Genomic DNA, 24230 nt, shown 5'->3' on the forward strand with positions numbered 1-24230 from the left:
GAGGAAGGGGAGCCCGCCCAGAGTCCACTGTCAGCCCCTGCGGGGCGGGGCGGTGGGGGGGCTGTGCCGACCCCCGAGGGGAGGCCAGGTGCCCGGCTGGAGGGGAGGGGCGGGGAGGGGACGGGGGACGGGGGAGTCCGCGCCGGAGTGGGGGGGCTCTCGGCTCGCCGGGCGTGGGGGGGGGCCGGGGGCTCGGCGGGCGGCGCGCGGGGCGGGGTCTGCGCGGGGCGGGGCGGGGCGGGGCGGGGCGGGGCGGGGCGGGCGGGCGCGCAGGGGGAGGGCGCGGGCGGGAAGGGGAGGGGGGCGCGAGCCCGAGAAATGCAGAGGCTGCAGCGGCGGCGGCGGCGGCAGTAGCGGCAGCGGCGACGGCGGCGGCGGCAGCGCTCCAGCTCCTCCTCGCTCCGGGCTCCGCCGTCGAGCCGGGAGAGCGCCTCCGCCCGCGGCCAGGCACCGGGCCGGACCACGCCAGCGACCCGGGCCCCTCGGCGGCACCGAGCGCACCCAGGGGCGGCACCGGCACCCAGAGCCGGTAAGGACGCGCGCCGGGCAGCCCCGAGGCCCCCCGAAGCCTCCGCCCCATCCCCAGAGCCCCCGAGAGCCGGGGTCCCCGGAGCCTCCGCCCCACCCCCGGATTCTCTCCCGGGATTAGATGGAGCCCAGCTGCCCTCTCCCCCCGGCGAGGGCTCGGTGGCGCTTGCTTTGGGGGGGTCCGGGCGGGGGGGTCGCCCCGAGGCGGGCGGCTTCGGTCACCCGTGGGGTGGGGAGGCGGCGGGGGAGGGCAGGGCTGGGCATCCGTGTCTGGGAGGGAAGGTTGGGGACCTCGGGGAAGGCGGGTCGCGGACCCCGGGAAGCCCCCGGAGCCCCAGCGGTGCGGGTTTTGTGGGCTGAGCCGCGCGTTTCTCTCCCTCGAGCGATCGCCACCGGGAAGAAGGCGCTGGGTGAGAGTCGGGGCGCAGCGTTCAAAGATGGAGGGTGGGGGCGGGGGAAGGGGGTGAGGCGAGGGGGGAAACCGGGAAGCGGGGGGCGGGGGTCCGACCCGCAGGGCGAGGGGAGGACTTAGCGGGTTTGGCAGATGGATTTCCTTGACCCGCGGGGCTCGGCGATCTGGGTTTTGGGGGTAGCCTTGGAACTCGAGGTTCCCAGGGCAGCCCGGGCGGGCGGCTTTCCGTCTAGCCTGCGGCCCCCCTCCCCGCGCTCGGCCCGGGCCGCCCCAGCTTGGGGGTGGAGGGGAGGGGGGTGGGGGGTGGGCGGGGGGCTGAGCGCGGGTGTGACAGCGCGCGGCCCTGCCGGGGCGCAGTCCAGCGGTGTGGGTAGGGTGGGAGGGGGGCGGGCACAGGGTTTGGAGGGTGTGTGTGTGGGGGGGGAGTTCAGTCGCCTTTGCCTATGGCGCCAACCCTGAAAGCGGACTGGGGTTCCTGGCCCGTTCCACCCCCCCCCAATAATCAATAAAAACAATAAATACGTTGTCGAGAGCCCCGGGTCCGAGGGCGCGCGCACAATGCGCGGCCGCCGCCGAGCCTGTACACAGGCTTTTCATGAATATTCATCGAACGCCTGGCTCGGGTCCCGATCTCCTCCCCTCCTCCCCCCTCTCCTCCTCCCCCCCCCCGACGTTTCCGCCTGGGAGCGAGCTCGGGGCGCAGCCTCGGCTCCGGGAGTGGTCAGGGCGCGGACACCGGCACGGCGCACATGGACGCGTTAGCGCGGGGCGCAGGGGTGACACACGCACACCTCGGTCTCCAAGGCCACTCGCTCCCCGTGGCATCGAGGTGGGCTTCTGCTAGGAGGGGTGCGTGGATACCCCACTCGGTACAGCCCGGGCGAACAAGAACTCCAGGACTGCGGGCAAAATGAATGAATCGGGACTGTAATTACCTATTCCTTTGTCTTGGCCTCGCGCATGCGCCAGAGAACAGGGTGTGGAGGGCCGGGCAGTCAGTCCCATCTGATCTCTGCATCTTCTACACCACCCACCCGCCGAACAAAGGCGTTCGCCCCAAAGGTGTTCCTGGTAACAGACGTGGACAAGGATGACAGCTACCCCCCCCCCCCCGCTCCCCCACCCGCGTATGCTTCTTTCCAGGGCTAGCATCACCGTTCTGCTTTTTCCAATTTACTAAGAATCCTCCTTCCCGCTCCCCCCCCCAAAAAAAAACCCTCATCTTTTTGCCTGGGAAAATTGTAGATTAAATATTTTTAAACCGACGCTGCTATTATCCCCCCACCCCATTGTTCTTCCCCCCTTAACCACTGCTGCACCGGGAGGAGGGTGGCTATGCTTTCCTCATTTGCATCACGGAACCCTTTGCCTGACAGGTTCTTTGTTGCGGGTCATTTGACCAAGGGGACATGGGTCTCAAACCAGTGATGGGTGTTGGCACCACCTGGCATAGATGAAGACATCTTGGCATTTGTAGGAACAAGATGGCCTACAGAGCTAGCTAGAGAAAATGGTTACCCTGTCAGCGTTCTAATCCTTTCAGGGGTTCTCTTGATTCCCACCTTATTGTTCTGTGAAGATTCTTAGACCCCAGACCCCAGACCCATGCAGTTGAAGAAGGCAGCTAGGGTTGTTGGTGTGAAGTTTTAAGCTCACAATCCTCCCTCTCTTCCCACGTTTTTTTTTTTCTTTCCATATTCCCTGGTTGGCTGATTTTTATCTATCAAATAATGTGTTTTTCAGATTTGCTTTTTTGATTTCTTTGGGTAGTAGTTTGGTTCTACCATCCAAAAGGGGACTTATTGGCTATATCAAGACGGAGCTGAATGTGGTGCTTCCTTGGAAAATGGCAGGTTATATGTAAGAGGACTTTGTGCTGAAGGATTCTCAGCAGTCTGAGGGAACAACACGTGGCAGCAAGGGGAAGCCATCTCTTTTGTCCTTATTAATAAAAACTTGATACTGCCCATGTTGAATATATCAGATTGCCAGGATGCTTTCTGGGCTACCTTCTAGGTGGTAACCATTTTCCTTTTCTGTGCCTTAGAATTTTGTGTATGACTTAGAGGGCTATCTATACTTACAAAGATAGTGTCTTGGGGGAAGGGATATGTTGTAATAGAGACCAAAATTAATAATATACACATATAAATATGTATTATGTATATATCATTGTCCTGAATTCAGTGTGTTACAGGTTTTTAAACAGACAAGAACTTTGAAATTCATTTAAAAATGATTGTCTCTTACCTTATTGCTTTAGCCAGTGTTCTTGCCAATCCCTAGCAGGTGGAGAAAGGGCACCATTTGAGTCTGCATAAAATGCACAAGATTGATTGTGCAGATCATGGCATTCCTGTTCTTTCACAATGGAAGGCCCAACCTTCCATTGTAGTGTCTGCTAGAGAAGCCTCTCTATTCTCTCCATACCCCAAATTCAGTGAACGCCCTAAGCATTTAGGTTCTCTGTTCTTGGAGGGCTGTTTGTAATCTTACTGGACTTAACCTGGTTTAATATTCCATATGTTGGTCTCTAGCTTTTTTATTTTTATTTTTAAAATTTTGCATTAAGAACAATTTCTAGCTATTTTCCTTCCATGGGTAAAGTAAATGGAATATGTACCAGAGAAAAATCTTCTGGGAAGATCTGGTCCTAGAAAATGGATGTCTTGTGTTCTTTATGGTAGTTTGGTTTAAAAAAAAAGCAATATCTAGAACCATTTTAAAAAGCAACTTAGGGGGCATGTGTGTGGGTATATATGTATATGTATGCACATATATTTATAGCATATACACATATACATACATATATATACATAGACATAGATGTGTGTATATATATCTATACTGTAAAATCTTGTTGATGATATGATACTAAACTGGTTGGTATAGAATATTAACTTATGGTGGTTTCATATTTGTCTTTGGGAAATAGTTGGTGTGCCTAAAAGGGAAGGCCTAGCTGGTCTACTGACATGCTCACCTCCAGTTTCTCCCAGTATACTCCAGAAATAAGAATTCTGGAGGTTAAGATACTCATTTACAGGCATCAAAACCCCACAATATCTAAATGATGGAATAAACAATGCAGACAAATATATGTATTTATAAAATGTTTCTGTCTTATTTTCATGACTTCTTGTAAAATTCTGTTTTCAAAATGTCCAAAAGGACTAGTGAATTGTTAAAAAGCAACAAAAAGAAAGAAATTCCTGGCTTTGCTCAGGCCTTTACTTTTCTCAAAAATTTCCCTACTCCCTTCACACCTTCCTTACCTTCCTAAGACATTTTAGCTGGTGAATCAGAAGTCAGGTGACTGCTGAGGAAAAGACTGTGTATATGGTCAGTGTGAACATACTTTAGGCCTGATGCACGCAGTTAAGACCGTTGTCATTTTATCAAGATTTCTTAACCGTTTAAACTCCTTTCCAATCTAGTCTCTCTCTTAAGATGCTAGATAATCCAGAGAACATGTCCTTTACTTCTTGAAAAAGCTATGAGGTCGAAGACAGTCAGGATTCTTTAAAAGATGAATACATTTTGTATGTTTGAGAGAGATGTATTTTGGGGAGGTTCCCAGGGCTTCATGGGAAGACACTATTTTAAAAAGCAACTTAGGGGCATGTGTGTGGGTCTATATGTATTTGAGTGTATATACACATATAGCACCTATACACATAGATACACGGACACATGACATCAAATCTTGCCTCAGTGATCACAGTGGGATAGTGCTTTCTGTTTTTAGGTTATACAGGGCACCTACGTCTGAATAACTATCATTGTTGGTACGTCAGGGCTCCATTCAATATAATTGATGTCACTAACTAATATACTTTTGTTGCAGGCTGATTATTGAAGACCTGAGGACTTCAGGAGTATTCAGTCAGAAATAGGGTATCTCAATGTGAATGATGCCCAAATATCACACTTTCTAACTTCTGTATCCATCCACCCATCTCAATTTATCTATCTATCTATCTATCTATCTATCTATCTATCTATCTATCTATCTATCTATCTATCTGCCTGTCTGCCTATTTGTCATCCATCCATCCATCTATCCATCCTTCATCCATGCATCCACCCATCTATCCATCCTTCATCCATGCATCCACCCATCTATCCATCCATCCATCTGAATTTCTGTAAGGCATTGTGTGGAATTTTGCCCAGAAATAGCTTGTCTGCTGTCAGGCTGGCCACCCTCCATGAATTTCCCAAGGATGCTTATGTAATTCAGGAGGTGGCTCTTCGGTTCTTTTGAGAAAATGGAGGTTTAGTCGCCAAACCGCAGCACCCAGTTGTGCAGAGGAGACTTTTGTTGCATGTCACTCCCTCCCTCCACAGCTGGAAAGACGGCCATCTAGATGATTGTCATGTGAGAGAATTATCTGGTGAGCCTGCTCAAGAGTAAAGACAACTACACAGGCAAATTCTCACTGGGATGTAGTTAAATTTTAATTTGGAGGCGATACCAGCCTAGAAAACAGTCTCTGATTAAAGCAGTCTGATTCTCTTTTTCCCACTGGAAGTTATAAATGGGATGAAATGGGAGACAGAGGGTATGTTTTCTTTCTTTTGCACTCTTAAGGTTTTAAATGTGAACCTAGGGAAACAGAAAAAGCAGAGGTTTCTTTCTTTTTTTTTTTTTTGCCTAGCCAAGGCCAGTGGGAGTGAGTGAAGTCTAGGAACACATTCCTGAAAGCTTTGGAGATTTAGCGATGGAAACCATCTGCAAGCTCAGCAGGGGTCCAGGGCATAAGGAAACACTTGAGGGTAATCTAGGGAAATGGTGTTTGGGAGGAATGCCAGACCTATACACAATGTTTTCTTTCTCCTTATCACTTAAGATATTTCTATGAAAACTTTTACTGTGTGTGTGTGTGTGTGTGTGTGTGTGTGTGTGTGTGTGTGTAAGCGTGTAAGCGCCAGTCCTGGTGCTTGAACTCTGGATCTGCATTCTGTCCCTGAACTTCTATTGCTCAAGGCTGGCTGTCTATCACTTGAGCCATTGTTCCACTTTCCACTTTTTTGGTAGTTAATCAGAGTTAAGAATCTCAGGATTTTCCTGCCCAAGTTGGCTTTGAATCACGATCCTCAGATCTCAGCCTCCCAACTAACTAGGATTATGGGTGTGAGCCACCAGCAAGCACCTGACTGAACTTTTACTTTTCACAGTTTTATTTTTTCTGGGTAAGGGAGAAAGAATTGAGTTTTATTTGCATGTTTATTATTTTTCTTTGAAGTGTGTGTGTGTGTGTGTGTGTGTGTGTGTGTGTGTGTGTGTGTGTGTGTGTGTGTGTGTGTGTGTATTAGCAGTTGTGCTTCATGAAGGGAATGTGATATTTCTTCAAGCATGATTTTTAGGGCTAAGTGTGATTGGGGGTTGGACTTTGAAGCCAGGTTAGTTTCTTGCCTCAGTCATTTCCTGGCTGTGTGAACTTTCGGAAGTCATTTACTTTCTCTGTGCCACAGAATTGTCTTTCAAGTAGGGGTTGTAACACAGGGTTAGTGTAAGGATTTAAGTGAAATTGTCAAGCATTTAAGACAATGCCTCCTACAAACCCAGTCATCTTTTTAGCTCACATTCACTGCAAAATGATGCAAGAATTCCCCAATTCCTTTCTTTGTTTTTTCTTGTAGTTACTCTCGTGCTTTTTTCAAAGAGGTCATATTGCATAACAGGTCCCTGGTGCCTTGGGCAGAAGTTGGTAGAACACAGAAGTTGTCTTCAGGTGTAGCTATGATACCTTAAGTACATTGGGCACTTGCACTGTTTCAGAAGTTCATTGGGTAGGAGGATAATCCAGTCCCATCCTTGATAGTCAAATAGTAGTGTTTGAAATGAAAATAATAATAAAAGATTAATCAGAAAGTCCTTGGAACTTTAAAGACCCTCCCAGGAAAGGTTCTCTGTTTTGGTAGATTGAGAACTGAAGTCATCTTGATGAGTTGTATGACTTAGGGTGCAGACATAATTCAGACTTCCAAAATACGTACATTTGTTGGTTCAGGGTCATAACGCTCTAACATTTGAAGAAATCTCTCAGTCATTAGTATGAAGGCTGATAAGCCAAGAAATAATTAAACTTCACCATGTGCTATGTAGTGAGAATCTAGCTTACACATACACACAGAGTAGTGTACCCATTTCACTTCCTACGTGAAGTAAAACTGAAGCTTGTATTGTGCAGGAATGTAAAGGCAGTGTCACCTTTTCAGAAACCAGTGGTGGCCTTGGAGACACTAGGCTCAAGGCTTCTAAAATACGAAAATGAGGCTCATTGGAATTTCAGACCTTTGAGGTGGCTCACTTCTGGAAGTGGTCTTAGCACACATGCACTCAGTTCAGGAATGTGTCCAAATGACTTCTTCTTTTGGACCCTTGCTTTTGCTGTTGAGTGAAGATGCAAATCATTAGAATTTTAAGTTTTAAAAATTATTTCTAAAGTAGGTTTTGGAATCCTTTGAGCTCAGGAAGGAAATTATATTTTATCTGCCATGTTGAACGCCAAGACAGAGGCTTTAAATGTCATAGTTTATAAAAGCCTCTTTGCTTTCTTTTAATTGGCAAGGGGTGAGCTGGGAGGGGGAGCGAGACCATTGAAAGGGGGAGACATTGGTCGAGATGCACTGTATTCATCAATTGCTTTGTTAAGTGGTAAATCCTTCATACAACTATTTAAATACAATACAAATACTAAAAAGTTGGCAGTGTTAAGGGATAGAATTGGACATTTGTTGCTTATTACAGGACGTCATACTCTGCTTAACTTTTAATCCTTCAAAAATGGCAAGTTGTATTTTACCTGTCAACAAGTAGGAAATGAAGACTTAACTGTACCTAAGATCCCAAAACTAAAAGAAATAGGACTTACAACTTGTTTTTCTGTAAGTCTTAGCTTAGGTAATATGGAGTCATGAAGATAAAGTAAGTAATACTACAACACCTTCACACCTTCAGTATTCATTTAGAGAGAGTGACACCTAGTTCCTCATTGAAGCACCTAGTGCACAATGTAAATACTCAAGCAATAAATATAGTAAACTTTATAGATCAGAGGTGCTTTTGGGTCACAGTGGACATGGGCTAATTGTCTTGATGAGATGATTGATGATGATGATGATGATGATGATGATGATGATGATGATGATGGTTACTGTTACTAAGGTGTGTCAGTGAAGGTGGGTTTGATTGACTCCTTCCCTTCCCTTCCCTTCATACTTCATTGGTGTGTGATATCCCAAACAACTTCACCTGTAATTCTGCTCTGGATATAGGAATCACATACTATTATACCTATTTCTAGACGGCAATTAGGATTGCCTGATGAGCAATAAACCAAGACCTAAATTTGTTAACTCATTTTTTTTTCTTTCATGTAGGGTTGACTTACAGAGAGCCAGGGCTGTTTTTAATCACTATCTTAAGGTCAGCCCCTTAAAAATTCTTTTTTTTTTTTTTACGGTTTTTATTGTAAAAATACTGCACAGAAGGGTTACGTTACACGAGTAAGGCAATGAGTATATTTCCTATTGAGCATTGTTGCCTCCTCCTTTGTTTTTCTCCTACAATCCCTTCCCTTCCCACCTCCCCAACCACTCCCCTCTCCCCGAAGTTGTAAAGTTCATTTTCAACATACCATCTTGTACATCTCATTGTTACAATGGGTCAACTTGTATCCCTATTTAAGGATTTTGTTTTTTCCCTTCCCCTCTCCAAATTAGAAAACTGAAGTGCATATTCACGATGCAGGGCAGTGGAATCAAATACAGTGAAAACGAGTTATACTGTGGATGAGGAACATACAAAAGAAACAAAAAATTCACATAGTTCATTAAAGTACATTAAGAGCAACCTCTTGTGTCCCTGTCTTGGACAACCCCTTATAAATTCTTACATTATCAGAACAGAAGGTTTGAAGACTCAGGGCTAAAGCACTTAGTTTGTAACTCAAAAGGGCCATAGAGAAGTTCCTGGCTTGCACAGGGTCTCATGAGCTGATTAGTTAGCCGCTGAGGGGAAACGCAGGTTAATTCCTAATAAAGTGTCTTTTCTGCCATCTGTCATGCTCAGAGAGGGGTGGGTGGGGGAGGGAGGGAGGGAAGGAGAAAGTGGGAGAGTTCAAATGTCAAATTGAGTCAAATGTGTATTCACTTTCTGCAACTTAAAAATCATTTCTACTATTTTTTTTACCCTGTTACATTTTCCTGAAAAGCCATTCCCCTGATCTTAGATCTCTCGGCCTGTCTCCCTCATAGGGGATCTTCTTTTCATGGCTTCATACTTGTCCCCTTGGACAACTTTCCTGTTACTTCCTGCCTCTGCCTTATCCATTTGTCATCTCTCCCTTAGTTCACCTACTTCTGCTCCTGACATTACCTGCATGTGGTTTTCCTCTTATTCCAGAGGACATGGCATGAATAACTTTCTTCATAGCACAGACTTTGTTTTCCTCCTGAAATGAATAGTGGTATAGGCTGAAAGGTACATGCTTGCAAAGAAAGCCAGTTGGTTTTATACTAGTTTGGTGTTGTAGAATGAGTGTAGCAGTCACCCATCCTGCTTGAGAAATGCTAGTGTGTGTGCACAACTGTGGACAGGCAATAGATGGAAAGAGATTTATGACTGTTACTAAAGACAGTGTGTTCTGGATTAATGGTTTGGGAGCTACATAAAACAAAGAGATTTAACCTTATTTTCTTTATAGAATTATCAGTTACCATATATTGATAGTCATTTATAAATTAAAATACGGGTTTTAATTTTAATTTAATTTAAAACATGGATCTTAATTTCCTAAACAGTTATTGAGTTTCAAATTGGAATGTTTGAAATAAATAATAGCAAGATAAAACTGTTGATGTTTCTTCAGACTTGGGTAAACCGCGGTAAGTGTAGTTTTAGATGAGACTTAAACTTTGCATGTTAAACCATACATTTAGAAGTTTAAATATGTAGAACTTTGAGGAATTGATTTTTTTGAGCAACTTGAACCAAGTAAATAATTTTACAGTTTATATGAAGCTTTTAATCATACTTACACATATTTTAAATTGAATATATTTCTAAGATAGACCCAACTGAAAACCTCTCAAGTTGATAAGGAAATAGATGTACAAGAAAAGCTTCAGGTTGAACTTGATGAAGTACAAGTCTCCCAGATTTCTTGGCAGACTGACTTTGAAAAGACCCACATTCCTTTCCCCTTGATTGTCTATTCAAAAATACCATTACCACACAGACTCATGTAAGAGTCAAGTTAAATAGTAATGAGATCTATTCAGGGAAAGAAATGTATCACAAAGGAAAGCCATAGTAGCCATCTCTGTAAGATGCCAACGTTATTATTTCTTAAGTGTACAAAGAGGAAAGCATCCTTGAATTGTTGGGTTTTGGCTGAAGCCTGCTAGCTTAGGCTTCTCCGAACTTACCTTGGAAACTGTAGGGGCTATGGAAATCTTTGTGCTCTTTGACCTTAACAGATGTTTGCAATTGTTTCAGTAGGGAACATAGCATTTGTCTTCTATATTTGTTTTGGGCTTATTAAAGATGATTACAGAAAAGAGAAAGAGAAGTAGGTGATTTACATATGGGCAGATCTGAGATGGTCCCATCACCACCTCTGTTCTACAATTCATGGAAAAACTATTGAGGTTGGGTAACCATTTGGATATTTACTGTGGTCAATTAAGGTGTCCTGGAATGACATCATGTTGACAGGAGGTTTAATGTAGCACTGGGGTTTCTTCTGTAGCCCTGGTGATCTTTTGTTGAGTTCTAAAGCTCTGGTTTCCCAGGGTTTACCCAACTGGACTTTAGAAATTTTGTTTGATTTTTGCACAAATAGTTACAAATGTTTATACCAGTGCTCACCTGAAGGTTAAGACATATAGAAACAATGGCTTCCCAGGTTTGTGTTTCTTTTTCTGACTTGCAGCTGAACATTAACTGTTTCTCTTCATCCAGCACCATGGAAAGGTTGGCAGAAGAAATAAAAGCAGAAAAACAAAACAGGAATAGCTCACTCCATTCACCTCTGCCTTTCTGCTCTAACTTGGTCTTAGTTTTGCCACCCAGAGTGCCTGGCTTTGATTTTACCGGCTCTAAAGTCCTCAGTGGGTGGGGATGGGACCACAGTGCAGACAAGTAACTGTACCAGGGAAGGCTAGCAAATGATTTCATGAAGGTAAGAATCTCTAGTTTTAAATGGGAAGGATTCTTAATAGAAAAGGCATTCATTTCTCAACAATAGGTTTAACTCACTACATCTCTGAAAGCAGAAGAATTACAAAAAAAAAATTCAGTGAAGACCTGGATGCCAAGATAACATGTTTCTCATCTTCCCTGGTCCCTCCAAATCCATGTTAATTAGCCTTTACTTAAAGAAGCTATTTTTTAAAAACTTGATCTAGACTTCATTTCACTTTTGTTACACCTCAAACTTTAATACTGTTAACATATGCTCTAACCATATCTTGGTGTACAGCAACACATGTAGACATGTTAAGGGGAGAGGGAGGTGTGGGATAGAGGTGGGATTGTTAGTGTAGGCATCCTCTAGGTCAGGAGCTACAATTTCATTTATTACATTCTGGCCTTGAATTCCCCCTTGGCTAGATGCACTCCCCAAAGAGGATCCTTTGCCATTTCTATATGATCTCAGCTTGTCCAGAATCCCAGATAAAGGGAAAGAATGTCCAGAATGATGCACCACTACAAAAAAGGCCAAATTTGCCTTCTAAGGGGAGTGGAAGAATCTGAAGTCAGTGTTGAGTTGGGTGTGCTTCCTGTCGGCAGAGGATGAGAAGGGGGAGGATATATCTTAAAAAATGTCCTTAGAGTTTTTAAAATAGCTGTTAATATTAGCAGAATACACACATGGCAAATTAACAAATCCCGACATGTTTGTGTAGTTTGTATAGTCTACCTGGCAGAGGAAATACCCAACAGATAGAACAAGTGTTTTAGAATACTAGTGTTCCCCAGGGATAGTATGCACTTGACCTCCCTTCCCAATGAATTGCAGAGTCTAGCCATTTGAGAGCAGCAGCAATTCTCGTTAATGAGCAATGTGGGTAAAAAAAAAATCTTTCCAAAAAGGAGGAAATGGTTACACGTGAGGGAAGTGTGAGCAGGGAGTTGTGCAGCCATCTTCCTGATGGGAAGAGGCCAAGGCCCTCCCTTTCTGCTGGTAGTCAGGATTCCCCTCAGGATTCCCCTCATGTGGGCTAGGTTTCTGGTAAGTACAATACACGAAGCAAAACTATCTGTGTTCAGTCAGCAGTCAGTGACTTCTGGTTTCCCCGCCTCACCATTCACCCCCCCCCCCAACATAGTGTCTGGAGAGGGCAGAGAGGAGCCCTAGGAGGAGGGGGCAGGAGAATGTGTGTGTACACCAGTAGACATGGCGAGCACACCAATGTGGTATTTTTGGCTCGGTATGCTTGGATTTCCATAATAAGATGTTGTAGACTGGAGGCCTTTATTTTCTCATGGTTTTCTCCTGACTCTTCTCTCCGTGTCTTGCGCAGGACCATCTTCTCTTTGCATCCTTGTGTGGATTTCTGAGTTGTACACGCTCCTTTGTGTCCCAGTCTCTTCTAAGGGTGTCAGTCAGGTGGAGTTAGTGTTTAACAACCATAGTGTTAAGTCAGTCATGTTTTTAAAGGACACAGTCACAATGGCTTAGAGTTTCAGCACATGGATTTTAATAAGATGTAATAATTCAGCCTGTAATAATTCCTGTCTCATTAGGAAGGGAGGGTTGGTAGGAAAGAGCATTTGGAGGGAGTAGAGGAGGAATCAGCAACTTCTGAACCTTGACTGGGTCCTCAGGAGTCACAGGAAGCAAGCGCAAGGGTTCCATTTCCCACAGACTCATCACTGGAGAAAGTAGAGCCTGGTGTGAGATTCAGGGTCAAGTTTCTTTGACTCCATTGTACCAAGGCTGGCAAAGTGCATGTGTGTACGTGTCATTCTCTGTACTCACCTCAACCAACTACTATGAGTGGCTAAATGGAGGGAGAAAGGTGGCAGTCTTAAGATAGAAAAGTGTCGTGTTCTAAATTAGAAGGATATTATTCTGGGGAAACACCTTGCAAGTTCTTTGACCCATAGTTGTCATGGGTCCTTGTCACTCGAGGTAGAAGTGTTGATCAATCAGTTGAAATGTTATCTTCCTCACTATGTTTACTGATAGGGATTCATCAGACAGGCTCTTCTGAAGGGACACATTTTGTGGTTTGACAATGGGCCTTTGATGATGGTCAGTAGAAGACAGGGAAAGACAGGGTCTATAGCAAAGCAGGTGCAGGGAGAGTGGCTGGGTTTTGATGGAATGTTTAGTTTACACGGCTCCCTAAAAGGGGAAGTGTAGCGGTCACATCACCCCAATCACTGCACAAACGAAGCAGAATGGATTTGGGGGCTTTTCTGAACAACAAAATGAGTGGTGATATGGAAAGGATTCTTTTGAGGGGATTTCCTGACAAGTGTGGATGTGGACATGCCTATAACGCTTGCTCTCTCTCTCTCTCTCTCTCTCTCTCTCTCTCTCTCTCTCTCTCTCTCTCTCTCTGTCTCTCTTTCTCTCCCTCCCTCTCTCAAAGCAGTTTACAACTTTGGAGATTTCTTTCTCAAGTAATTCAATTATTTTCCTCTTTCCATGATGTTATATTAACTAGAGCAATTCAAATATGGCCTCATTCATCTACAGAGAAGTTGCATAGAGCAGTTTACTTGTACTATGCCAGAGAAATAATTGCTCCAAAAAACAATTGAAAGTTGATATTCGTTACTATCTTTTATAAAGATGTCTCCTAGTGAGTTACCTGCTGTATAAGCCACGTGTTGTGCCTACTGAGTTACATGCTGTATAAGCCATGTGATGTGAATGAATTTTAACTCGTTATGCAACATCTATTTTCAACCATCATCGGCGGTCCTCTTGAAGCATGTGTTTTGGTATAACCTCTTTCATCCAGGCCAGAGAGGTGGCATGCCTGGGTTATATCCTTTAAGTCCCATCCTGGGTACCAAAGCTGTTATTGTTCACATTGTCCTATTTCCCTCCACTCCAAGTCATAGTAAGTCCAGTTGGAAGCATTCTCCTGAGTCACTCCCCTAATAATGTTCTGTATCCCAGATGGCATTTCCCCGGCCTCAACTCTCCACCATAACTCTGTTATACCTGGAATGAAACTCAAACCCCTGCACTCATCTACAAGGCTTTGCATATCAATATGGTTTTCTCTTTTGCCTACTTTCCACCCTCGGTGGTCTCCATGTATTGGCTGTTCAAGGTCTTCTCAAGGTCAAAACTCCCACCACTGTTTTTTCTGCAGGGACTGTCTTTTTTCTACCTGACAAAGCTGTTTTCTTCATGAAGGGCTCAGCTTAACTAACATTTTCTCAAAGAATCCCCTGTACCTCATATCACTGGGTGTTTTTGTCATCAAACTCAGCAAAACAAATGTGACTATGTGATGTCCCCACTCCTTTATATAAAAGCAATAAGGAGCCGGGGATGTGTAGTTTTATGGACCCATACCAATGTCCCATAACCATTTCTGATACAACCCAAGTAGGCTGTGTTTGTTCTGTGCAGATCATGTTCATGCCTTCTGCAAGTTGCCTTTCAGCTGAGATGACATCCATTTTTGGACACTAAATTTCACCCCATCAGTAGTGCTTACTATGAAGATGAATAGCTGATGAACGCCAATTAGTATAATTGTTCTGTTTCCAGGCACTAACCTCAGTAGTAATTGTCCTAAAGCCCTGAGATATTATAAGTAATTAGTGCTGATGGCTCCCACAGCTGAACTTTCTCCCAAAGTAGAGTCTCAAAGAATAGAATCGTGACTTAATTGTGGGGCAACAAGTAATATTTCTTTCTTTCTTTTCTTTTTTTTTTGGGGGGGGGTGGAGGATCAGTCCTGGGGCTTGAATGGCCTGGGCACTATCCCTGAGTTCTTTTTGCTCATGGCTAGTGCTCTACCACTTTTGAACCATAGTTCCACTTCTGGTTTTCTGGTGGTTCATTTGAGATAAGAGTGAGCCACAATAAATGAAAGCTGGGAGAGATTTTAGTTGTCTGTTTTTCAAAGTCATTGGTCTATTCTGGGCCAGTCATTATCGAACAACTTCACACATTTTGCCAACAGCCTTTGTGCAGCTAGAGGCAATAGGTCCTGAGCTGAGGTCATGATTTGAAATTGTCACACATCAGTGGGCTCTAAAACCAGGAAAGAAATGGTGAATTGAGTCCTGATTCTGCGCCATGACTACTTTAAACACTGAGTGGGAAGGATCTTGCTTCCATCACCTTTGGATGTCATTTTTTGACAGCAATAACTCCACAGTCAGGAAAAGGGCTGACTGCATGGAAAGGTGTGTTTGATGACCAGGGGACATCAGACATAGAATAAGAATGTGGTCCTAAGCCGGGTGCTGGGGACTCACACCTGTAATCCTAGCTACTTAGGAGGCTGAGATCTGAGGATCACAGTTCAAAGCTAGCCTGAGCAGGAAAGTCCTGTGAGGCTCTTATCTCTAAGTAACCACCAAAAAACCGAAAGTGGTGCTGTGGCTCAAGTGGTAGAGTGCTTGCCTTGAGCTGAAGAGCTCGGGGACAGTGCCCAGGCCCCGAGTTCAAGCCCCATGACCACCACCACTAACACCAAAAAGAATGTTGTCCTAGGCTGTACGTTCATACCCAAGAGCCAGCTTGTAATGACCTTCAGCAAACAATAGCAGCATTTATACTTCATTCCCCTTTCTCTTGGTTTTGATGTCCTAGTTAATAACATTTATTTTTTAATTTTTTAAATTTTTATTGTGAAAATACTGTACAGAGGGGTTACAATTACATGGGCAAGATAATGAGTACATTTCTTATCAAGCATTCTAGCCTCCTCCTTTGTTTCTCCTTCCCATCCCTTCCCCCTCCCCCCGCCCCCCCACCCAATCCTCCTCCCTCCTCCCCCCCACCAAAGTTGTAGAGTTCATTTTCGACATAACGACTTGTACATCTCATTGTTGCAATGGGTCCACCTGTATCCCTATTTAAACGATTTGTTTTTTCCCTTCCCCTCCAAAAATTATACCAACATCAAATACAGTGAAAAAAGGGGTTATACTGTGGGGAAAGAACATACAAAGCAACAAAGAAATAATCTTATAAATGTGTTAGAAACAATTGCATGAAAGAAAAAAAACACTTGAATACATATCTTAGGGTTCATTTCCCTAACATCACCTTATCTGACCTTTTCTGCTTGACTCAGACATATACTAGTTATTGCAAATAAGGGAAACCATGGGACCTATGTTTCTTTGGGCCTGGCTTACTTCACTTAATATAATTTTTTCCAAGTCTTTCCATTTCCTAACAAATGGGACAATGTCATTCTTTCTGATGGAGGCATAGAATTCCATTGTGTATATATACCACATTTTCTTGATCCATTCATCTACTGAGAAGTAAGAACATTTATTTTTCAGTGTCTTATTTATAATTATCATTAACCTTAATTTTTTTATCATGAGAATTCTTATGAAGTCAGTTTTATTAACATAATTATTATTGTTTGAATTCTTATTAAAACGTTTGTAGGTATTTTTTTGTGTGATATTAGTGTTTGAACTCAGCGCCTTATGCTTCTTAGGCAGCTTCTTTACTGCTTGAGTCATCTTCCTAGCACCTTCTGTTGTGGCAATTTTCGAGATACAGTCTCTAGTTTTTTTTTTTTTTTCTGAATTGGCTTGGACTATAATCTTCCAATTTATGGTTTTTACTGTGGCTGAGATCTCAGGTGCATGCTACTGAGCCTAGCATTTTTTGTTGATGGTGTTTTGTGAACAGTTTTTGCCAGCCTCGCTAGCAACCCTGATCCTCTCAATAGGTAGGATGACAGGTGCTCTGCACTGCCTTCAGTTAGTGGTTGAGGTGAGGTCTCCTGAGCTATTTGTCTGGGTGGCCTGGAACTGTGATCCTCTCCATGTGAGTGCTCCCTTGTGGGTTGGATTATAGGCCTCAGTCACTGGTGCCTGTCACACATATGTTACGAAGTTGGTTTTTGTGGTTAGGAAAACAATGTATGGTTCCCGCAGTCTACTCATTCTGAAACATTTGTAGACTTTGATGCTTTATTTGCAACATTTTCATTTTAATACCTTTTTCTCTTTATGTATTAAAATGGCAGTTGTAGTGGAAGTGATCGGAGGGTCTTTATTGTCTGCATATGAGAGCTAAGTGGAGTATAAGACATTCTTGTTCCATCTACATTACTAAACTGTTAAATCAACACCTTGCCTTATAACAGTCATTTTCAATGAATGCTGATCATTAATTAGCCAGTGGCTCCTCCTTTTTTGAGACTGCTTTATCACCTCCTCCTGCTCCGCGCTCTGCCTCAGTATCTCTAGGAGTGTTCTGGTAAATCTGAAAGAGCAGCCTTGGAAAACCTGCGCCATCACTGGTCATCTTAGCTACAGGGTCACTTTGAAATTGAAATGGAGAAGGAATAATAGAGTACAAAGATAGATAGAGGCGGGGTGCTAGTCGCTCACTCCTGTTGTCCTAGCTACTCAGGAGGCTAAGACTTGAGGATTGAGATTTGAAGCTAGCCTGGGCAGGAAAGTCCATGAGACTCTTATCTCCAATTAAACACCAAAAAAAAAAAAAAAAAAAAAGCCAGTGGTTCAAAGTGGGAGAGCACTAGCCTTGAGGATAAGAGCTCAGGGACAGCACCTAGGCCCCATGTTCAAGCCCGACAACTGACCAAAAAAAAAAATAAAAAAGAGATAGAGGTAACAAATAGCTCTTGACAATTACTTTATTCAAGCACTATCTAGAGTCCTTTACTTGCCATATTTCCTCCTAATTTCTCACATAGTGAGTTCCATGTGTTTCTCTGAAGCCTGACTCTTGGTGTAGATCACATGCATCTATCTATCTATCTATCTATCTATCTATCTATCTATCTATCTATCTATCTATCTATCTATCTATCTATCTATCTATCTATCTATCTATCTATCTGTCTATCATATATTACATATATAATTAGCTGGGATGACCTGTGTTAATGACTGAGCAGCAATTTATGACCCAAATGAGTCTCCAGGTGACAGATAGCGATGGTGGTGATACTATTTTGGTTTTAAAACTATACCATACAATTAGAAAAGTTGCCATGGTTTGAAGGAATCCCAAGGTGCAACTGGTGTGTTGATGTTGAGATCTACTCTCTTCCACCTCCAGGGAACACTTTAGAAAGGCTTTTAGCTTCTGTTTGTAGCCATGCATTTTATGTGTGAAGATTCTTTATATTTTTGCTTTTCAATCTAATATTAATGGGTTGTGTGAGTATGATGTACAGGCAAGCATTTGAAGCCATAAATTAAAAAAAAACATTTTATCTAGTCAAAACCTTTGGTGATGAATGAATTTTTAATGGAAAGATCAGAGGCATTTGTAAACATATTTCTAAGTCTAAGCTTTTAAACGGAGATTCATATGGCTCCAAAGTCCACTAAGTGAAAATTGAAAGCTTGGTTTTCGGCACAGGAATAAACACTTGACCTAAGAATTTTCCCTTCTATTGAGTGTGTCTTGGGAAAAAAACAAATCACATTGACATATTGCAAAATTGATATTTATTTGTTGGTGGATTTGGGAGGCACAAGAGTTTATTATATTTTTTTGAGTATCTTGCAGTCTCTGAAGGCTACTTCAGAAACCAGTAATTACAGTGAGATAAGTACTGGTTGGTAGATTTGTGAAAAAAAAGACACTAACCTGAAGATCGTCATGAAGTTCACTTCCTGTATTAACTTTCAGATTGCCATTGAAGTTAACTTCTTGTGTCAGTCATTAGCTTTGTCCTATCCTTTTTCCTATAGTTTGTAGATCTTTTTCACTGATTAAGTCATGTGAGATTTAAGTTGTGGAGAATTCAGAATCAGTTACACTTCGTTCAGTGGTTTTAATCATTAGCTAGGAGAGACATTTAAATGCTTTAAGTTTCCATCCAAACCCAAGTACTAGGGGATTAGAAATGGAAGAAAAAGCCTTCCAAGCATTGGTTGTCAGCACTTGGTAAGAATATGCTTTTTACCTGCGATGTTGTCCAGTGGCCATTGGTCTTGGAGAAGTGACCCAGGTGGTACTCTCCTCTGACTGCTTGGCTGGGGGAACAGGAAGAGCTGCTGGGGCTACTGTCTGAAAAAATTGTTAGGAAATCTTGCAGTGGTTTGCAGGATGCTGTATATTCTTAGGATAGGGAAGTTGTTCTTGAGTCAAAGGAGTACATGGTGTTGGTCCTTTGTTCTAGGGAAAGATAGAATCACCAGGAAGACAAATTGGGACTCTTGAAAGTAATTCTGAAATTGCGTGTGTGTGTGTGTGTGTGTGTGTGTGTGTGTGTGTGTGTGTGTGTGTGTGTGTGTGTGTGTGTGTGTGTGTGTGTGTGTGTGTGTGTGTGTGGGTAAACAATGAAGGACAGTGTCGTTTCTTCAAAGACAAGGAAAGAAATTGTTCTATTTCAATAAAATGTGGCTTGTAAATGTGAATCCTAGAGTTTCTTCCTGAGCCAGCGGGCTTGCCGTGCTAACACTGACATCAGATCAGTTTCCCCTTAACATTTTCCACAGAAATTATATTTTCCCATTTATCTACACAGGTGTGAAATGTCACTTTTGCCCTTCATTCCTGAACTGCAAATAGCTTAGGAGGGGCCTGGACCATCACCTCTCCCTTGGTATCCCAACAAACCTGGAATGAAGTTAGTAACCCATCTCTTGTCATTGTTCTAGTTCTTCTCCTTCATCTTCTAGTCTTGATTTGCATTCCCTGGACTTTGGATGTCTGAAATCCTGTCTCCTTGATTTTTGTTTTTCTAGAACTTCATGCAGTACTTTTCCTTAATGTGAATCAATGTATTAAACTTTGAAACTATTTTACCTCATTAGAAGAAAAGCCAAAGTGATGTATTATTACATGTATTTAAATCCGTGTTTCTTTCACCTTTGTGAAAGAATCTTGGCTAAATCATTCATAGTCGGTTTTCTGATGATAAATGAGAATTTTAATCACTCTGTTCAAATGTTGAGTATGTCCATCCAGAGAGAAAACCCTGGAGGTTTTGTTTTATGACATTTTTGAAAAAAGCAGAGCAAATATTTTCCTAATACGAATGGCTTATATCAAGATCCTAACATTTGACAAATAGTTCAAATATGGTAACACCTTTTTAAAATTAGATCAATATCTTAAGAAAACTCTGACTTTTTTTTCATGGTATAGAGATCTGAATTGTGTGTCTCACATTTGCCAGGTCGATGCTCTACCACTTAAAGTATAACCCAGATCCCCTTTCCTTTAGGTATTTTGACAGAGTCTTGCATTTATTCCTTGGCCAGTCTAGACTGTCATCTTCTTGTTTATGTTTTCCACATAGCTGGGATAACAGATGTATGCCACTCTGCCCAGTTATTTTCTTTCTTTCTTTCTTTTTTATTTGGTTTTGATGGGGCCTTGTAAACTCCTTTGCTGGGGTTGGTCTCTATCTTCTATCCTCTTGATCTCCGCTTCTTTAGGCTTAGAAGTATGAGTCACCATGCCCAGCCACATCTTAAAAAAAAATTCTTAATAGGCTGTCTTGATGTAAATAAATCTCAGTTCTGCATACCAGAAAAGTCTGCTTCTGTTACTGCTAGTGCCCCTGGAATTCTCAAAAGCTTGGATGTTTCTGTATAATGGAATCTTCCAGCCCACATTGCAGTAAACAACCAAGAATTCTTCATGGTGGTGTAGTAAAGAAAACTGATAAGCCTGTCCATTTAGGGCCCCAAAGAACTCTCCTTGCTCATCTGGAATGTTTTTTTCTGAATTAAAACAGTGGGTCTGTAACGTGGGTAGTTTTTCACTTGAAAAAGGTGAACTGCCTTAGCCTCGGGCCACGCCTGCTGTAGGCCCCTGAAAGGGGTCATTTCAGTGTTCCTAACCTGAACTTCTGACGTGGCTGTCCCCAGATCTGACATTGTGAAGAGAGGGCTTATAGTTGGTGCTGCAAAGCCCACAATGAGTGTGGGAGAGGCTGTTTTTTTTTTTTAATTAAATAAAGGCTTTTTGGAGGGATTCTTGTTTTTTTTTTTTTTTTTTTATCTTTTATGGGTCCTGTTCTTATTGTGCGAGCATCTATCAATTGATCTGTGTCCACGAACACAAATGTCATTCTTTCTGACTTGTGACATTCCTGTTAGAAGCATCATATGTGCCTTGTGATTTGGAGCATTTTTGTTAGTGACACCAACCCATCTGCTGACCAGGGCCTTCTTTCTTTTCCTGATTGTCATCTGCTCTCCTTTTTCAGAGCAGCACTGGGCTTGCTCCTCTAACTCTCCCAGGCTTGGAGTGGTTTTTGCTCAAGTATCTTCCGTGGGTGAGTGTGGTCACTGTGTTCAACCAACTCCGTCTACATAGCCGGCTATTGGAGTTTTTATTTAGCCTAAATAAAACTTCAAAGAAGCTTGAGCCTCCCGATTCTCCCTTGCAACTAACACCTACCAGTGTTTATCTTGGAAATAATTTGCTGTTTATGTGATACAGCATGTAGTTACATGCTAGCCAGGCTTCATGTCATGCTCTGGGACCGTGTGGAGAAATCTTTAACTTTCTGTCTCCTCTCCATTCTTTCCTCTTCTTCTGCTGCCATCTTTTCCTTTTAGTTTATTATCCTCTTTTCTGGAACCGTGAGTTGTTCATAACCTCTGATAAATGTTCATTGTGAGACCTAAGTTATATAACTCTTTAAAGTGTAACTCACTGTGAATTATATTTAAATATGGTTTCCTAACTTTCCCAAGAATATGCACATTTATTTTTTGAAGATCAGACATTCAACATCTATCTTCTGTTGAATTTTGTTTGTTCTCTGTCCATCTGCAGTATCTCTCCTCTCCTACGAGGACTTCCCAGCTTACTGATAAGTGGGTAGGAAAAAAATTGATTTTCATTCCTCATAAAATTGTTCATTTTAGCCACAGAAGAAGCCGGCTTAGCTAGGTTCAGAGGAGATAGTGAGCAAGTGAGCTGGAGAAGAAAGCCATACAACTCTTCCTTACCTGAATAATCGACCCGTACTTGACTGATGATCACTGCCTTCTGCTCTTTCCGAAAGAATGGATGGTGTATGTGAGAAGTCCTCTTGTTCTCCATGGTAAGCCGGGCTAGAGGTCACTAAATTCAGGGCCTTGAGACACAAGGCTGACTATGCTCAGGGTTCAGTGATGAATTCTGGTGTTCATGACATGTTTGCCTGGGATACAGTCTTTTTCTAGCCGAAAATGCAAACCTCTCCCAGTTTGGGATTTGTTTTTCTGCCCCCCTCCCTGCCTGCCCCAATCTGCGAATTCACTGATAACTCTTCCAGTTGAAATGTTTTTCCAGTAGTGTGAAGGAGTTTGCTCTTTCTTTTTCTTTTCATTATTTAATAGTTCTGTTGTGGAAGTTGTTCATAGAGAGTCAATTTTAAAATGACCCTCTTGTATGCTTTGAATGTATATTTGTGTTCCTCAAGAGCTTATATTTTGGAATTTAATTCCCAATGTGACAGTGTTGAAGAGAGGTCTTTGGGGAAATACCCAAGTCCTGAGCCAAGAGTTGGTCATTTATGACCGGGAGTGTCCGACTTCCCTTTTCTCTCTGATCTTATTAGACTTCTAAGCTTCCTCAGTGGTGAGAAATGAATTATTTAAAAACAATTCAATCTAAGGTATTTGTTATAGTAGCAGGAGTGTACTAAGGCATACTGCTAAACCAGTATATTAGATGGATTCTAAATTGTTAACAGAAAATCACCATTACAGGGAAGAGGAAATTAGACAAAGATTTATTTTTTACAACAGCCCCACAGCAGCTTACAATCTTGTCTAATTATAATTTATTACAAAATGAAATCTTTCAGTCTGTTGAACACTGGCTTGCCTGGTACTTAGTATATGCCAAGTAGGCAGCCTTCCAAGCTTTACAGAGATTGACATTTAAAATCCACCAAACCGGATGAGGTCAGTATGATAGCTATTACATTGCTCAAGAAAATAATAGGCAGGGGGCTGGGAAGGTGACTCAGTGGTAGAGCCCTTGCCTTGCATGCATGAGGCCCTGGGTTCAATTCCTCAGCACCACATAAGCAAAAAGAAAAAAGCCGGAAGTGGCGCTGTGGCTCAAGTGGTAGAGTGCTAGCCTTGAGCTGAAGAGCTGAGGGACAGCGCCCAGGCCCAGAGTTCAGGCTTCACGACTGGACCAAAAAAAAAAAAAAAAAATAGGCAGTAGTCGGAATGACTCACGACATCTCCATTCATATTTGTGTCAATGAAAACATTTTAGTAAATACAAAACAAAACATAGGGTACATGTTTTCTCTCCTATGTAGAGGTTGGATTAGGGTCATACACACACACACACAGACACACAGACGCACAGACACACACACACAGACACACACACACACACACACACACACACACACAGACTTATCAACTAAAGTAAAGGAGGATTTTTAATGTAACTCCTTCCAACAATCAACTTACATTGTAGCAAAATGAACACCAGGAAGCTGGAACTTGTGTTGTTGGGAGGGCTGGAGGCCAAGGGTGGGGGGAAATGAATGGAGAGTGGAAGGGTGGGTGAATGTGGTCGTAATATTCAATGTATGTGAGAATGGAACCAGGTAAGTTGAAGGCATGGCTGGGGCTGGGAGAGATGGGGGAGAACGGTAGGAAGGGTGCCATTGTACACATAAGCTGACGTATTGAAACCCCTTTGGTACAACGACTTAAAGATAATAAAATATTAACAATATATGCTCCCCCTACCAAAAAGAAAAAAAGTCTGTAATCTGTAGTTTGGGTAACTTTTCTCCATCTTCCCTAAATAAGATATGGCTGGGGGTGGCGAGACCCTCATGTGCTTATAAAGCTGCGAGGTGGGGAGGTAGAGCCTGGATCCATTACAAGCATCCGGGACCCTCTCTGCCAGTCCTTGGGCTGTGCTCAGCTCTGTCAGGCCTATGTCAGGCTCCAACCAAGAACTGGAGAATTTGAAGACAGCTTGTGAGACTGGTCCATGGGCAAGTGTGAAACCTCAGTTTAATGACTCAACATGTTTATATTAAAAAAAAGTCATGAGGGACTTTCACGAGATTATAGCGAGAGACATGGTTTGCTACAAAATACAGAGCATGCCCCATTTTAAGGGTCTGGGGATATCTCTAAAGG

At 42.9% G+C, this 24230-nt stretch overlaps 1 protein-coding gene across 2 annotated transcripts in view; it reads left to right on the plus strand.

Annotated features, from left to right (window-relative positions):
• Positions 1–321: 321 nt before the first annotated feature.
• The window catches only part of Basp1 (brain abundant membrane attached signal protein 1), a 51294-nt gene continuing 27385 nt past the window's right edge, over positions 322–24230 (plus strand). The window contains exon 1 of one of the 2 annotated variants that reach the window (XM_070042216.1): positions 322–529. Coding sequence is in view for 1 of the 2 variants with exons in the window: in XM_070042215.1 (XP_069898316.1) it covers positions 22169–22171 (3 nt within the window). In the remaining variant the exon portion in view is untranslated. Of the gene's footprint in view, positions 530–22081; positions 22172–24230 lie in introns of those variants that run through there. The other variant, XM_070042215.1, reaches the window with a different exon arrangement.

The sequence above is a fragment of the Dipodomys merriami genome, unplaced genomic scaffold (genome assembly GCF_024711535.1).
Source record: "Dipodomys merriami isolate MVZ:Mamm:240054 unplaced genomic scaffold, mDipMer1.0.p SCAF_32, whole genome shotgun sequence".
Classification (NCBI taxonomy): domain Eukaryota; kingdom Metazoa; phylum Chordata; class Mammalia; order Rodentia; family Heteromyidae; genus Dipodomys; species Dipodomys merriami.